At 38.3% G+C, this 12,923-nt stretch overlaps 1 protein-coding gene across 3 annotated transcripts in view; it reads left to right on the forward strand.

Moving 5' to 3' along the window:
- PNPLA8 (patatin like phospholipase domain containing 8) overlaps positions 1 to 9,761 on the forward strand; it is a 36,762-nt gene extending 27,001 nt beyond the window's left edge. For all 3 annotated transcript variants that reach the window (XM_035333283.1, XM_035333291.1, XM_035333274.1), the window contains 2 exons: positions 8,094 to 8,289; positions 8,617 to 9,761. In XM_035333283.1, coding sequence (XP_035189174.1) covers positions 8,094 to 8,289; positions 8,617 to 8,891 — 471 coding nt within the window. In that variant the 3' untranslated portion in view covers positions 8,892 to 9,761. The remainder of the gene's footprint in view (positions 1 to 8,093; positions 8,290 to 8,616) is intronic.
- The last annotated feature ends 3,162 nt before the right edge of the window (positions 9,762 to 12,923 follow it).

Here is a 12,923-nt window from a genome sequence, read left to right on the forward strand (position 1 = left end):
ATAAGAGGAGTGCATTAAACGTCTATCATCAAGCACAGCCTCTGTTAGAAAGCAGCATTACGTAGAAGACGTTATAAATTGTGCATAAATGACCCAGTGGCATCTCTGTTAGCATGGCTATGAGGCAATGGTGGTTCTTTTTAAATTAAATGCTTGAGGTATTTGTAGAGAGAGGTAACTGTACATGATTGTATGCTGTACAGGAGATAATCTGATTTATTTTTAAAAATCTTTTCTCACTCATCTTTCATGCATGAAAGATATCAGACCCACCACTAGAAGGAAGCTAAAACAAATTGTCCTGGTACACTGTATCTTTTAGGGATGTGTTAGGAATATTGGCACTGCCTTCCATTGCTGCCAATAGAGAGGAAACAATTCTACCAGTGCGCTGTTTGCTGCTTATAACAATATTTTTAGGGTCAAAATAGTTTGTGCAGAGACACAAAGATGTCCTGTGCTTTCTGGGAGTCATCCTCAGTAGTGCCATGACTCACAAGCGGAAAGCCATAGTATAAAAAGAGTTTGCAATATTAGAATAATGTTTAACAAAGCAGGGTAATCATGTACCTTCTGTATTGAGGAGTATTTGTATTCAGTATTTTCTACTGAACACTGTGGGAGCTGGCTTATTGTCCAGTTAAATCTGAATTACACGCACTTTTTTCACAATGTATATATTGAGAACTATAATTTGGTAGCCCAGAGATGTTTGGCTGAGCAAGCCATGAAGCTCTGTATGTGAACGTACGAATAGTGTCTTGCCAGCGCTGGGTGCCCAGTGCAATTAGAGGACTGACTGGGATCTGAATCTTGAAGATGTCTGGATGGGTAGATCTTACAAGTAGTCAAACAACCCTCTGGTTTCTCACTTCAGTTTTCTACTCTGAGAACATTTGCTGCTACTCATGGACACATACTGAATTTGCTAGTGGTTGGGCAAGACATACCTTTTTAATCTGTGTAAACTAGAGTAAATGTTTTTGGAATAAATATTTTAAATTTTCAACCGAGTAATCACTTGCAAAAGAGCAGACTCTTCAAACTCATTTGAAACAATAAGCCTTAGCCTTAATTCTTATCTGTTCATGATTTTTATGTTGATTTTTAAATGTAGAATTTGAAAAACAGTTGTCAAAAGTCTGTTGAGAATCTTAGCCTCTGATAGCTTTGTACTAATTCTGTCTCCACTTCTTCCACAAATACAATCAAAGTAAACAACAGAGCAAGTCTGTAAAAGTGAACTAAAATGCAAAGCATGTCTGCATAGGCAGTGAGGTGAAATGGTTACTATGGAGCCAACAAACTCAGCTTCCAAATATCAGACTTGGCTTTCCTAAGTCATATATCCTTCACCCAATGCTAAATTATTTTCTCCACAAAGCTTAACGTCACTTAAGTGAAACTTCACCACACAGGATGTTACACAGAGCAATTACAAGGCACAACTTGAATCTGACACAAGAAGTGTAGTGATAGCTTATGAACGTACAGTGTATTCTGAACTTCAGTTGAAGTCCATAGTAAAGTATGGTTCACACTAATTTTTATTTCACATCAGTTTAATAACTGGTTTATAATTCCTGAGGTAAATATCTGTGTGGTGATTTTATGCGCAGGACTTTCAGCAGGTTCTGTGTTACCGGGCTCCAGGTGGTCTGGAGCACTTGGCTTTCTTTGAGACCTCCTGGTGTTGTCTTCCTTCTGATTATTAAATAAATAAGGAAAATCTGACAGTATTTAACCAGGCTTTTCTTTATCACTAGAACCATGTAAGCTATGTATCATCAGCAAAGAGATTTCTTTGGAGCACATGTCTACAAAAAGTGAATTTTAGAGGCTTTAAATAATTTGATCTGGTAGACAAATGACAAGGGAGCCTTCCCTGACTATTTCGTAACTTTAAATACACTTGTAGAAAAGCTACAGCTTTAGACTCTAGCTAACCAACACTAAGCCCTAAAAATAAGGTTACAGTTGCACTGGTAAAGTTCCAGAAAAATCTGTATGGGGAGGAGAGAACACTTCATAAACTTCACTTAGGAATTGCTTGATAAAAGGTTGAGTAAAGCATAACAATTGTGTGTTTGCCAGTTGGAAAGCCTTTGGCAAAAGACTGAAAGTAATGTCTGAGTGCCTGACTTTATTGCTTTGCTGTCACAAACAAGCTTGTTTATACATGTCTCTGTTTTAAGATTTGATTCTTAAATATTCCTCTATTTTTTTACTGGATTTTTTTAAAGCCTTCTCTACTGTTAACTGTCATTAGGAAAGTTATAAACCCTTCTTCAGCACTTGCTTGCAGTGACATTCCTACTGTGGTGCTTTGTGCTCAGTGTGCTGCCAACAAATGAAGTTGCCATAAGTGTGGATTGGTTTTGCAGAGTTCAGAATATGAAGAAGTGGACGGGAGATGCCAGCGCACTGGCCGTAGCAGCACAGAACACAAAGGGAAGGGGTGACTCATGTATGTTTGGGAAGTAAAAAAGATTGCAGTTACACTGAGAACTAATGAAACGAGAGAAGATGGTGAAATGTAGTCAAGGACAGATGATCTAAGAATGGGAGAACAAAGAGTGAGGCACTGCTCTACTCTGGCTGTTTGCCTAGCACATAGTCAGAACTTCGGGTAATTGCACATTTTTGTGGATGTTGGTCAGCACTTCAGTCATTTAAAGAGTTCCTATAAGTTTGAGTTCATTTCCAAACTAAGCAGCAAGTGGAAAAAGCATATTTGCATATATATTGTCTTTATAAGAATTCTGATGGTACTGACAAAGTTTCATTTCTTGTAAGAATGGCTTTTAAAATAGGTTCATTTTACAGCTAAAATAACGTGCCTTTACAATGTTTCACGTACTATTTCTTCAAGTAGGAAGATCAAAAGAGGTTGAGGCCTCAGGAGGTAGTCTTGTCCAGCCTCCTGTTCCAAAGCAGGTAAACTTCAAAGTTAGGGCAGCTTTCTCAGGGCAGGGCCTCACCCAGCTGAATTTCAAAAATATCCAAGAATGGAGATTCTACAGCTTTCTCTATCTGCACTCTGTTCTGCACTTCTTAAAAAGAGTCTGGCTGTGTGTTCTCCCCCTTTTGGTGGTAAAAGACTGATTAGACTCTTTCTTGGCTTTCTCTTTTTCCAGGCTGAGCAAACAAAAATCTTCTCACTTGTCATGTTCAGCCCCCAAAACATCTTAGTGGTTCTTTACTCTCCACATTCCAGTTTCTCAGTATCTCATAAGTGAGTGTCTAAAACTGGGCACAGTATTCCCAGTGTGACCTTATGAGTACTTAATAAAAGGGAATAATCGCTTCATTCCACCTATTGGTTATGCTTTTAACCTGTCATTAGTATTTATGCAAATGTGTGTTGGTAATATAGTATTATGTCTAATAAACCATTCATTTTTTTTCTATATGTACACAAATTACTGCTGTGGTATGGCTCTTATCTAGTAATGTAGATAAAAGGGGCACCACAGTACTTGGAAATGCTTTAGTCTGTCAAAAATGAACTGAATTTATTAGGAAGTGAAAAGGTTTAGGGCCACACAAAGCATTGCTTTCTAGAACTGGAATTACATCTGAAGCTTATAGTGTAATTTAAACTATCACTTTATGTCAACAAGATTTTTGTGATGCTATATGTGATATAAAAATGCTTTTTTATTTAGTTTATTTTGTTTATATGAAGGCTTTGGAAGAACAGAATTGTGCTATCCTAGCATGGATCCACTACATGTTTGCTCTTCCCTTATAAATAATGTTGTGAAAATACATTTAATTAAAATAATGGACACAAGGGATGCAACAATTTTCGTACGCTTTGAAGGTTGCATTCTGTCAGTGCATTTTGTATGTCTTGCTAACATCAGTATTTGTTAATCACCATACTTTCAAACATTGTAAAATGCATTATTTTGTAAATAGTTTTATTTGTGAAAACTCAGGCACACAGAAGTTGTCTTTCCATGAAGTACTGAGTACAGTTTGTCATTAGTAGACCTGGTTTCCCATATCTTTTCAATAATTCATAATTTTTCCCATAGCACATCACAACTACCCAGTTTGTTGATTTTTTTCTACAAAAAAAAAAGTTTGGTTTGTATGTTCCCCAGCCATGGCTGTCCTTCTGTCCATGTCCTTCATCAATACATTTAAATGCCTCGGTGAAACTTCTTCCTTCTGGATTACCATGTTTGGTTTGGCATTCCTCCCTGCTGCAGAAGCATGCTGTGTAGATCCTAGTTCTTCCATCCTACTAAGTGGAACACTTAACATAAGCTTGAAAAATAGGTGTATTAAAGACAAGAGATGGTACCAAGAAAGTATAGCATTTGAAATGGAATGGACTCCCAGACTGAATGACTTCCTTCTGGAAACAGAGACAAGAATCAGATTTTGGCCAACAGGCACCTCTGTACCCATAGATAAGATAAACAAGGCCAATTTATTTTATCATTTATCTCCATCTGTTTAACTGTATGAAACTTTTCAAAGTGGCAAGAAAGCTTATAGAAAGTAATAATGGAAGAGGAAGCTATTGTGTTATTCAAGGGACGTTACAAACTACTAGCAGTCATTCAGTCTCTTGGTTACACTACACATTGGTTAATAGATCTTTAAAAAGCTAAGCGCTTAAAATAGAAACATTGTAATTGGTAAGTTATAAATAATTTATATCACTTTGTATAAAATGATATAAATATTGAATAACTTAAACGGAATCAGGAAAAAAAACAAATATACCTAATAAATTCAGTGGTTCTCCAAAATAAATTGATAGGCTGACCACAGGGGAATTCCGAAGCAATGATCGGTGAAGGTCCCTGTAATCTCAGTGTATCTTATGTACAAAACTGCAGACTGACTCACTTGGAATTGTATTCCAGTGTCCCAAGGACGAACACAAAGAAAGATATGTTATGATTTCTTTAAATTATTACTCTTTTAAAAATTCAATCTTTCATTATTGATAGTCAATTTCTTTCTCAGGGAAGAGTTTTTGTGCAATTTTATGAAGATCAAGAAAGCAAACAATTATCCAGAATCAGAAAGGTCACTTTTTTAAACTTAGAACTGGATTTTTTGTTTGTTTACAGTTTTCCTTACAATTCATATACATGTGAGACCACTGAAACCAATTTTACAACTTGTGCAATATTTTTTACATTGAGATTTCATTCTTTGACATAATTTTTTCTAAGCTTTCTGGAGCTATCTTAGATATTGCAATATTGCAATATTTTCTTCATTGAGTCCTCAGAAGTCCAGTTTAGCTAGTAACATTATTTACTGCTTCAGTAGTTGATCATTGTAAGCAGAAGAGCAACAGGATGAACACCTTTGTTTAACAGAGTAATCTGATTTGAAACATGATGTTGATTGGGTCATTATCAACTGTAATCTGTTTGCAGGTGAAGAAAAGAAATCACCTCCCTTCCTTATTGAGTCCTACTTCTAACTTGCCAAAAATTACATATATCTATATAAATGCTAGAAATTATATTCAAGGTGTCCAAAAATTACTAGGAGTGGATATTTACTGACATTCCAATAAACCTAAATTGGAGAATATTCATGTATGGAAATAGTTGCATGAAGCTGGTAGTGTCATCATAGTGCACATTTGATATGTGTAGCTATGTGTAGTGTAAATTCCTTTGGTCTTTGATTTGTCAAATTGACAAAAATGCAGTAATATTCTAGAACTAACTAAATGCTGTATTTTAATAACACTAGTCTTTCCCATGGTGGAAAAAAAATCATGTTTAATTAAATTATATCGACAATATCAGTGGAAATTATTTGGTAAGCATTTTTTCATCTAGGATATAAAGAAAATAAGCACCACAAAGATAAGTATTAAGATTTCAGATTAAGATTCATGGGGAATTTTATCAAGGACAAAAACATCCTTGTATTTAGTTTTCTTTGTGGAATCTAATTTAAACGTAAGAATAATAGGCAGTGAAAAGACTATTCATTTTAGCAGTGTTTTGAGCAAAGTGGACAGTAGTCCAGAAGGAGTTCAAAGATCTTTTTGTAGTTTGAAATGGAAGCTTAATTAAAAAAAAAAAAATCAAAGCTCAGTAATCCTGTTTTTACTTATCTAGCACAGCTGTAGTTAAAGGGAGTTTCAGTAAAGCGTGCATTGATTCCAAAACAGTTTTTATTCCAAACTCTTCTTGAGTTGATCTGTTTTTTTCCTATTCTTGTAATATGGTTGTCAGGTATAGGATGTAGGGAGTTTAGGGAGCTTTTGCATAATGCTTATAGTAGTCCATATTCTTTCTCTTCTATATTTTGATTTTTTTTTTTTTTTTTGTATAGAGTTTTGAATAGCTAAAAAAAATCTTGGTGTCTGCTATAATGTACTACAGAAATCTTGAAACCCAAATCCTCTGCATGTTCATGAGTAGTCAGCATGGCCGTACAAAGGGCATCTAATGATTGACCAACCTGATAGCCTTCTACAATGAGGTGACTAGCTTGGTGGACCAGAGGAGGGCAGTGGATATTGTTTACCTTAACAATAAAAAAAAGGCCTTTGACATCATTTCCCATAACGCTGTAGACAGTGAGGTGGATTTCAAATGAGCTGAATGGCCAGGCCAAAAGGCTTGTGTCACAAAGACCAGTTGAAAGCAAGTTGCTAGAGATGTATCCCAGAGGTCAGTACTAGTGCCAGTATGGTTTAACGTCTTCATTAATGACCTCTATCTTCATTAATGACCTCGATGATCAGACAGAGTGCACCTGCAGGAAGTTTGCAGATCATACAGTACCTGAGTGGAGTCACTGGTACACCAGACAGTTGTCTCTCTGCTCAGAGGGACCTCAGCAGGCTGAAGACTTCTCATGAAGTTCAAAAAGGAGAAACGCAATCCTGCGTATGGGGAGGAATGGCACCAGGCACCAACCCGTGCTGGCACCTGGTTGTAAAGCAGCTGGGCAGAAGGACTTTGGGGTCCTCATAGACAAGCTGAACATGAGCCAGCAATGCACTCTTGTGGCAAAAGAGGCCAACAGCATCTTGGGCTGCATTAAGAACAGTGTTGCCAGTAGGTCAGGGGGAGATGATCTTCACTTGCCACACTGGTGAGGCTGCATCTGGTGTACTGTATCCAGTTCCCCAGTGTAAGAGAGAGAGAGTACGTACAGGAGCAAGTGCAGTGCAGGGCCACAAAGTTGATGTAGGGATTTGAGCATCTCTCACATGAGGAGAGACTGAGAGAGCCGAGAATGTTCAGCCTAGAGAAGAGAAGGCTTACACAGGATATCCTACCCATGTGTACAAATAAAGGGAGCCTTGTTCGTAACAGTAGTACACTCTGAAACGACAACAGGCAATGGCATAAATTAAAATACATTAAATTCCATCTGAACAGAAGAAGACTGTGAGGGTGGTCATACACTGGAACAGGTTGTCTGGAGAGGTTTGGAGTCTCCATTTGAGGAGATGCTTAAAACCCAACTGGACGTGGCCCTCAGCAACATGCTCCAGCAGACTCTGCTTGAGGAGCAGGGTTGGACTAGATGATCTCAATAGGTCCCTTCTAACCTAAACTATTCAGTCATTTTTCCAAGTCTTAAATCTAGGCTATAGCATCCTATGTAATTACTGTGCTTATAGAGCATCCTTTGATCTTGTCATTTTTTTTTAGGATCTTCAGGTTTGGATTTTGTTACAGCATATAACCCTGTAATAGTAGTAGTAAACATTTTCAGATGCAGACTTCTGGGTTGTTTAAAGAATTCTCAATAGCTTATCTGTCTTAACTTAAAGATCTTCAGAAGATGAACTCATGACTTTGTTCAGATTTTCCAGTGAACACTATTGTTTCACGATATCTCTTCCATACAACACTCACACCAGTAGAACTGACCAGAGACCTAAGAAGTGCCCTGAGAGTCTAGAAGCCCAGGAAACCTGCTGCATAGCACAAACAGAACAATTGCACAGAACTTGGAAATCACTGCCTATTTCACTGAAATAGTTTTGTATATTAATGCTATTGCTAGTTTAGTTTATCATTGTGATTTCTTTCATGACCATGTATTATATATAACGCTAAACCTTTCTTTTTAATTTACAGGATGGAGGTTTGCTTCTAAATAATCCTTCTGCACTGGCAGTTCACGAGTGCAAGTGTCTTTGGCCAAATGTTCCATTGCAGTGTCTGATATCGCTGGGTACTGGTCGATACGAAAGTGAAGGAAAGACGAATGTCACATACACCAGTCTGAAAGCCAAGCTCACAAATGTTATCAGCAGTGCAACTGATACAGAAGGTTAGTGTTTTAAGGTGCATTTGTACTGTGATATTTTATTTTTTTTAAAGATTCTTAGAATTACCATTCTTGGTTATCATAACTGAGGTTGTCTTAGAATAAAAGATAAACATTTTCCAGGATTGTTTGCAAACTTCTAATGGGAAAGGTGTTGGTTTTTTTTGTTTGTTTGTTTGTTTGATAAGGCAATGGTGGAGAGATGTTTACTTAGCAAAGCAGCACATACTTAAAATCATTGTGTTGCTCCAAAGCACTTGGTGTTCAGATTGTAGGACTGTGTCTCTCTCCTGTAAATGTAACAGTTTTGTACATTTGTTTTAAATGCAGAAGTTCACACCATGCTGGATGCACTGTTACCACCAGATACTTACTTCAGATTTAACCCTCTTATGAACGAAGACATACCTCTGGATGAAAGTCGGAAAGAGAAGCTCAATCAGCTGCAGACAGATGGAATTCGTTATTTAGAACGAAATGAAGAAAAACTGAAAAAAGCTGCAAAAATATTAACACAAGAAAAATCGACTTTGCAGAAATTTCATGATTGGATAAGATTAAAGGCTGACATGTATGAAGGCCTTCCCTTTCTTTCCAAATTGTGAATATGTAATGCATGAAAGATTGTAAATGTAAATCCTATTCCAGAAAACTCATCCAGTACTGTAAAGGAAGAATGTTTATTGTGGGTAAATAACATCTTTGGAAGGCTGTCCATAGAGTTCTGGTGAAAGCAGTTCAGGATGGCTGTTTTGTGCACACTTACTTGGTATAAAGTTTTATGGTGTTAATTATTTTTTGAACTTTAGGGATCTTACTGTTGTTCTACTTAAATTTGTTAAAGTTGGTAAAAACTGCAAATTATGAAAGCAATTGTGCTATACATTTTTCAATGTATATACCATAATTATGGTGGCAGTGAGCCTTTATTCGTCAACTACCAGGCTTCTTCAAAATTAACAAAAAATAAAATCTTCATTCGCTTTAGAGTAGGCAATGTACCTGTTGAGGCTCTTATGTAGCCAGTTAATATAAAGAAATGTAACATCTTACAAACACTTTTCCTGTGTTAATTGCACTTTTACATTTGAAAGATAACATCTAAGTTCTTTTTTATTATTTCCAATGTTTTTGTACATAACCGTATTCAGTAAGATGTTTGGATGACTATAAATGGCATATTAAATTATCAAAATTAACTGATATTTTGGGGACTTGCTGCTTACTGTTTTTATTGGAATGATTTCACATTGGTTCATTCATTATTTGAAAATAATCCCAAGCCCCCAGACTTCCTTTGATTCCTGTCAGAGGATACAGGAAATAACTAGTGAACTGTTTGAAAATTTTATGCAAGTGAGAAGCTTATTATAGAAGCTTCAGTTTTGGATGCCAAACTTCACGTGTTCCTAGGCAAGAGAAATTTAGCAGTTGATACCTAAAAGAATAAATTATGCATTTCCTTTTAACTTTTACCTTTCATATATGAATTCTCTAGAAATTGTTCAAGTTGTATAGTTTTATTTACAGCATACTACAATCTTACTACTTATTTCTTTGCAACTTCTTGCCTATGTCAAGTAGAAGGGTGTGGTAAGCAATGGCAATACTGTACATCAGTAAAGCGACATTTTCAACAACAGAAAGGTACAAGTGAATTCTTAGAAACAATATCATAGGACTACTGAGGATGGAAGAAAAGGCTGAGATTCTTAATGCCTTCTTTCATCTGTCTCTTACTAGTCAGACCACTTATGTTCGGGGTATTCCTAGAAGTCTGGGATAGGAAACAGAATAACCACCCCATGATTCAGGTGGAAACAGAGACCTACTATTCAACATGGGCTGTCACAAGTCCATGAGACCAGATGGGGTTCATGCGAGGGTGCAGAGGGAGTTGCCAGATGTGATTGCTGGGCGGCTTTCCATCATCTATCAGCGGTCATAGTCAAATGGGGATATCCCAGGTGAATTGAGACTTGCTGATGTAATGCACATCTGTAAGAACAGTCATAAGGAGGACCTGGGGAATTACAGGCCTGTCAGCCTGACCTCGGTGCCAGGAAAGGGGATGGAACAGGTCATCTTGAATGCAATCACGCAGTGTATGTGGGGGATCCACTGGAGGATCAGGCCCAGTCAGCACGGGTTCATGAAAGGCAAGTCCTGCCCAAACAACCTCATCTCCTATGACCAGCTGACCCACATGGTGGATGAAGGAAAGCCTGTTGACGATTTCAGCCTAGATTTCTGTAAAGCCTTTGACATGGTCTCCCATGGTATTCTGGAGAAGCTGGCAGCCCATGGCTTGGACAGGTACACACTTTGCTGTGTACAAAACTGACTGGACGGCCAGGTCCAGAGAGTGGTAGTGAATGGAGTGAAATCCAGCTGGCGACTGGTCACCAGTGGTCGGTGTTGGGGCCCATCCTCTTTACTATCTTTATTGATGATTTGGATGACAGAATTTAGAGCACCCTCAGTACATTTGCAGATAACACCAAGCTGGGGGGAAGCGTAGATCTGCCGGAGGGTAGGAAGGCCCTGCAGGGGGACCTGGACAGGATGGGTCGATGGGCAGAGGCCAGTGGGATGGGGTTCAACATGGCCAAGTGCTGGGTCCTGCACTTAGTTCACAACAACGCCATGCAGCGCTACAGGCTTGGGGCAGAGTGGCTGGAAAGCTGTGCAGAGGAAAAGGATCTGGGGGTGCTGATTGATGCTCACCTGAACATGAGCCAGCAGTGTGCCCAGGTGGCCAAGAAAGCCAATGGCATCCTGGCTTGTATCAGGAGCAGTGCAGCCAGCAGGAACCGGGAGGTGATCGTCCCCCTGTACTCAGGTCTGGTGAGGCCGCACCTTGAGTGCTGTGTTCAGCTTTGGGCCCCTCACTACAAGAAGGACATTGAGGCCCTGGAGCATGTCCAGAGAAGGGCTACAAAGCTGGTGAAGGGCCTGGAGCACAAGTCCTGTGAGGAGCGGCTGAGGGAACTGGGGTTGTTTAGACTGGAGAAGAGGAGGCTCAGGGGAGACCTTATTGCTCTTTGCAACTGCCTGAAAGGAAGGTGTGGGGAGCTGGGGGTCAGCCTCTTCTCACAGGTAACGAATGATAGGACCAGAGGGAATGGCCTCAAATTGCACAAGGGGAGGTTCAGGTTGTAAATGAGGAGACATTTCTTCTCACAAAGAGCAGTCAGGCATTGGAACAGGTTGCCCAGGGAGGTGATGGATTCACTTGGAGTCCCTGGGAGTGTTCAAGGAAAGGTTGGACCTGGCGCTTAGGGACATGGCTTATTGTGTAATATTGGTGGTAGGGGGATGGTTGGACCAGGTGATCTTGGAGGTCTTTTCCAACCTTAATGATTCTATGATTTAATATGACTGCAGTGAAATTTGAGTTAGCTGCTGTCACACACTGGGACATTTACCCATCAGTAAGACTGCTTGACTAGTTTCTCGGTGAATTTTTGACTATTAGTATACAACTACATTAAACTATTTACTACATAAAATGTCCAGTTTCCTCAAAAAGCAGTGCATTTGTCAATTTGGCTTTCAGGAACAGTAAAAATAACACTTTGATACTCACCTTCTGTACTTCTTAAATCATCAAAAATGTGATTAGGCTACCTTTAAGAAAGGGACTTGAAAGAATACAATTGATACAATTTGGTATCTCAGGAGATGTTGCATAGTATTCTGTGACTGTGCAGGAAAACATTTGATTTGGGCTATTTTTTTTTATTTTTTTTTTCCTTATGTGAGAAGTAATTTTACCTGTGTTTTTCTGACTTCTTTTTTAATCTTTTTTTTTACTCAGACACATTATTTTTTAGTGTTCCCTCAGTCTTCTGACTTGTTTTGGTCAACAAACGTAGTAAGTGCCATTAGCACATAAGCTGCTGTAGCCTTCTTTTTTTTTTTTTACAGGTGCATAACGGTTAAATAAGCCTTTGTCATTCAGTATAGTATGTGAGGAAGGGAGAGGAAGGGAAACAGAAAAAAAAGGAAGTCAGGTCCAGAGCTATATACATGTTTGAGATGGAGCACATGCATATAAAGATATGTATTAGCATCAGTAGTGCATAAATCTCATATGAAACACGGGTTCACTCTTGTGACTACGTGTGGAAAAAAAAAAATCATCTTAAGTTGATGAGGATGAGGCTAAATATGAAGAGCAAGAAATGTCTGTGTTTAAATGAGGTTCATTCTGTGAAAAGATTCTGGTTCATTTTAAAAGCAAAAAACCTGCTAATTTTTGTACATATTGTTGTCTTGAGGAAAGGGAAGGAGGTGTTTATTTCAGAGCGAGATCTGCATTTGGGATTATACTTTTTTTTTTTTTTTTTTTTTGAAGCCCTTTTTCCTCTATTCTTTATTGCTGTAACTACTTTTTCCTAGGTGTGGGGTTTTTTATAAATACACATAGAATTGAGTTGAGCAACAGAGTAATTAATTCAGACTGTTTTAGGCCACTGTGTGTATAAATTCACAGGATGCATGTATCAAATCCTTTCAGACTAAAATCTTTGATCCTCAGCATTGCCAGCACTGCAGTATCAGGCACTAATTAGGAGTTTGTGCTCCCTTCAAAACCACTTTAAAATGTGCAGGCACAACAGATTTATCACCCT

Source organism: Oxyura jamaicensis, chromosome 1 (assembly GCF_011077185.1).
Source record: "Oxyura jamaicensis isolate SHBP4307 breed ruddy duck chromosome 1, BPBGC_Ojam_1.0, whole genome shotgun sequence".
In the NCBI taxonomy this organism is placed as follows: domain Eukaryota; kingdom Metazoa; phylum Chordata; class Aves; order Anseriformes; family Anatidae; genus Oxyura; species Oxyura jamaicensis.